General features: G+C 36.1%; 1 protein-coding gene across 1 annotated transcript; it reads left to right on the top strand.

Annotated features, from left to right (window-relative positions):
- Positions 1-359: 359 nt before the first annotated feature.
- Positions 360-3,203, top strand: LOC133179444 (transient receptor potential cation channel subfamily V member 5-like). Its single transcript, XM_061314200.1, has one exon. The coding sequence runs from the start codon at positions 381-383 to the stop codon at positions 3,096-3,098; it is 2,718 nt and encodes a 905-aa protein (XP_061170184.1). The 5' UTR covers positions 360-380; the 3' UTR covers positions 3,099-3,203.
- The last annotated feature ends 1,050 nt before the right edge of the window (positions 3,204-4,253 follow it).

The raw sequence follows: 4,253 nt of genomic DNA, 5'->3' as shown, positions 1-4,253 counted from the left end.
TTCGTGAGATTTGATAGTTAAGTTCAACGTATCAGACATAATAAGTGTACATTGTACACATTATTACTTCAAAATTGACTGCTTAATTTAACGGAGAAATGATAGCATGTTTGTTTACCAAATGCATTTTTTCCTGCAATTAAAGATAAAGTTTTAATGATATATGAGAGCATTAAGTTGTTTGTGTTACTTGGTATGCACCTCGATTTTCTTGAACAATCACCACAGCCGTTTGAGGTTGAAAATTATAAAATCCTTCCTGCAAATGCTTACGAGATGAAATTTCTCTATGCTTAGCAACTTTTAATTTTATTACAAGCATTGTTCTTTCTTTTCTAGGAATCTTGCCTTGTCGTCCTCAGAAAAACACAAAAATCGCCATGGAACGTGTCAAGCATGTAAGAAGTCACACAAAAAGAATGATAAACGGTAATGAAAGAGTACCATTTCTTGAAGGATTAGGAAAAGAAATCATTAACGGAGATTTGGAAAACGCGTTTGTGATGCTTGATACACTGGAAAAACAAGGGAACCTCAAATGGCTACAGATGTATCATAACCCTAACCACGAAGGCGAGACTCTCCTCCATTTGGCAGTAAAATACCATGACAATGAATCCTTTGTAAGAAAACTTTCAGAGTTATGTCCTTCTTTGCTGCTTATGGCAAGAGAATTATCCTTAGAGTTCTGCGGTCAAACAGCACTTCACATGGCCATTACCAAAGGAAACATTGAGGCTATTCAGGTCATGCTCGAAGTTGGTCAGTTCAAGGACATTCAGATGGCAACTTTGTTGCATACGCGAGCAACCGGATCTCGATTCGTGAATACGGTTATGATGGGACAGCTTCCTTTGACAGTCGCTGCTCTAAAGGGAAATGCCGATATTGTTGATATTTTGCTGCAGTATGGGGCTGATATTCTTATTCAAAATGAGGAGGGTGATACAGTATTTCACTCACTGATAAAGTATTCTGCGACATATCCGGAGAAGGTTGTGACAATGCTGCATATGCTGCGATATCTCAATCAGAAGATAGAGAAGAAAGATCGAGACAAAAGTACATATGATTATTCTGGAACAGATATGTATCGAGAACCACATTCATTCGTATGGTTTTTGAAAAATAACGACAATATGTCCCCACTGCAACTTGCCGCAAAGCATGGAGTAACAGAGCTTTTTGAAGAAATTTTAAACATAAAGGATGTGTACTGCTTCATCAGTGCAAACGACGGGTTGTTTGATGTCAAAGAATATGATGTTACAGAGATAGATACTGTCAGCATTATTCGGGCCTTAACCCATCGCCATCCATCTTCAGTTTCATACAAAAAGTCAATTCCGCAACACATTCATGGAATAGCAAAAACCGTTGTTCATTCAAATGAAACACAATGTGCACCTTGTGGAGGACGATGCTGCTCTTACCCTGAAACAGAATCAATACTGGAAATGCTTTTTCAATTTGGCTACGATAACAAAGACGCATATCGTATCATCGAGCTTGCACCAGTGAAAAATATCATTAAAATGAAATGGCAGAGTTATCAGTGGTTTTTCATTTTATGGATGGTTTTTCATTATTCCTTTATGATAATGTTAACAATATACAGCGTCTACAATGTCGAATTGAGCATTCCTACAGGAAATACTGGCGGCGTCAATACAACAGCTTATTCGGAAAATTTTGTTTATGGATTTAGATGGGTATCGTTTTCGGTTGGAATTCTTTATGGCTTTATTGCGATCTGTTTGCTCAGCGCCAAAATCCGGAAAAACAATATTCGAGGTTATTTTCTTCATAATTTGGAATATATATTTCCGATGCTGATACTATCCGTAATGATGATAGTGGATGTCCTCTGGAGTATTACAGAACAACACGACAACATACCTTTAATAATTGCTCTAGTATGTGGCTGGTGGCTAAACATATTTTTTCTATCACCAATAAAACATTTCAGTTTTTTCACAGAAATGATCAAGCGTGTAATCATTGGTGACCTCTTCCGCTTTGGGTTGGTCATACTTTTTGGGCTTTTTTCGTTCACTGCCGGAATGTACATGGTCTTTCGAGGATCAGAGGAGATGCAAAGCGATTTTACATCTTACGGAAGTACGATGATGGCGATGTTTAAGCTTGGAATCGGCATCGAGGACATAAATGTTCTTTATTCAGCGCGTATTCCTTGGGTTGCGATAACAATTTTTGCACTTTTTACCATCTTTACTTACTTGCTTATGTTGAATGCTTTAATAGCCATGATGTCACAGACTTGCTCTCTTGTGTTAGAGGAACAATTTCCACAATGGCGCGTGCAACAGCTGTCAGTTATTTTGTTTATTGAGGACATTATTTGTCTCTGCTGTTTTCAAACTATTCTCTCATGTGCTGGTACAAAAAAGAGAATTCGAGGTTCTGATCCAATAACAAAACAAATCAAATACGAAGATCGCTATTTCCTCGAAATTCACTCTCTTCATATGGAGTATGCAACCACTGAGGATAAAGTCTGGGCCAAAAAGAAATCAAACGAGATGCAGACACTGCACCCTCAACTTAATGTAAACGATACACTGATGACCACGGACTATCATGATCATCCCGTGATAACATCCATCTCTCCTATACGCCCAAGTGTAAAGAGAATGTCCAGCAGAAATTTAGATGCAAGTGTCCGTGAGCCAATAAAGCCTACTGTTGAAAACGCTGGGTCTGATATTCTCCAGCCATCTTTCCGGCGGAAGAAGTCAACAAAGGAAAAGAAACGCAAACCGCTAGAAAAGCTTGACGAAATGAACACAGAAGAGGAACAAGAAGAAAATGGACAATATCTCAGACAAGTGTCATCGAAATCACCGGAAGTCCTATCTGACAGAAGTCCGACAAGAAAACCTACTCCGAAATCTCAGCGTAAAAGATATTTATCTGAAAACGACAAAGAACTACGGAGTCAAGGGGTTCAGCATTCTCCTGTCGTGGAAATAGATCCTCCCGTCTATCGCGTTAACCTTGCAAGGGTTCCAGTCAATGGGCTCAATATTAAGAACGGAGCGAAAGAAATAGAGTACGAAATCAGAAACCTGACTTAGTCATACTCGGGCCAAACATTTGTCTGTGATTATTAGATGCAATTTTATAGATTAATCAATAATTTGAAGCGTGATTGACTGTGATACCATATAGTTTACTATTGCATGCAGCGTCTAAAAAATTGTTTCTAATTTATAAACGGATGCAACCGATCATTTAGTCTTTTGTTAATTTTAGACTGATCTCTGTCTTTTTAAAAATCAATCATTTTTCAGTTCAGAGAAAATGCATTATTTATTAACTGTATATACCCGTGTATGCCTCTATCATTGTGTTACCTTCTCCAATAATTTAGTTGGACTATTTTAAGTTTTTTTTTTTATAAAGCACTGTTCAATCTGATAAATTCTTTAAATGGCGCTGTTTTATTTTTATTATTTTTGTTTTTGATCGATGGTACAATTCAAATCAGACTACTTTATTTATTTATCAAAGTTAATATTTACGCTTAGGTGGAATTTACATGCATTACACAAAAAAAATATTTTTTTATGTATTTGTTATTTCATATTTTTGTACACATTTACACCCTAGTCTTTCTGTGTTAAATTGTGATCGTTGAATCAGTATTAGTATTTAAACAGAAATTGCAGCTTTTCTAAATATCATCATAAAAGTTTTTTTTTCTGATTGCAATATGTTTTGCTGTCTGTCGATATTGTGGTTGTTGTGTTGTAAACTTTACATTATGTAATCTGTTCCAGAACAAATGGGTCAATTTCAATCAAACTTGACATAAAGTATTTTTGAGAAAAGCCAATTCCAATTTATTTAATTAAGGACTATGACCCCTTCCAATTGAAAATAATTCGGAAAAGCAAATTACGGCGGAGTTATAAAAACCTCAACTGATCTGAAGGAAAAATTATACAAGAAAAAACGAGAGTTATGCGAAACCTCCTTGAAATAATGTAGATTGATGTTTGTTCAAAAAATGGTTCTGTGGGTAAACGTGGGGCAAAATTAATGAATAAAAAATTTACATGGGGAAAATCCTCAGGAAAAACGGATAATTAAAAAAATTATCACGAAGCAGTAATGCAGCGTCATTCATATCCCAGTGTTCAAGTTATATTAAGGCATGAGCCCTTGGCTAAGGAAAAGCAAAATATGGTCAAAATTTATCATTGAAATAAAGGGGGAAACTCTTTTTA

This window comes from Saccostrea echinata, unplaced genomic scaffold (assembly GCF_033153115.1).
Source record: "Saccostrea echinata isolate AGI-Se365-2 ecotype Australia unplaced genomic scaffold, CSIRO_AGI_Sech_v1 ptg000004l, whole genome shotgun sequence".
Classification (NCBI taxonomy): Eukaryota; Metazoa; Mollusca; class Bivalvia; order Ostreida; family Ostreidae; genus Saccostrea; species Saccostrea echinata.
The sequence above is the reverse complement of the archived record's forward strand: the minus strand, read 5'-3'. Positions and strand labels throughout refer to the sequence as shown.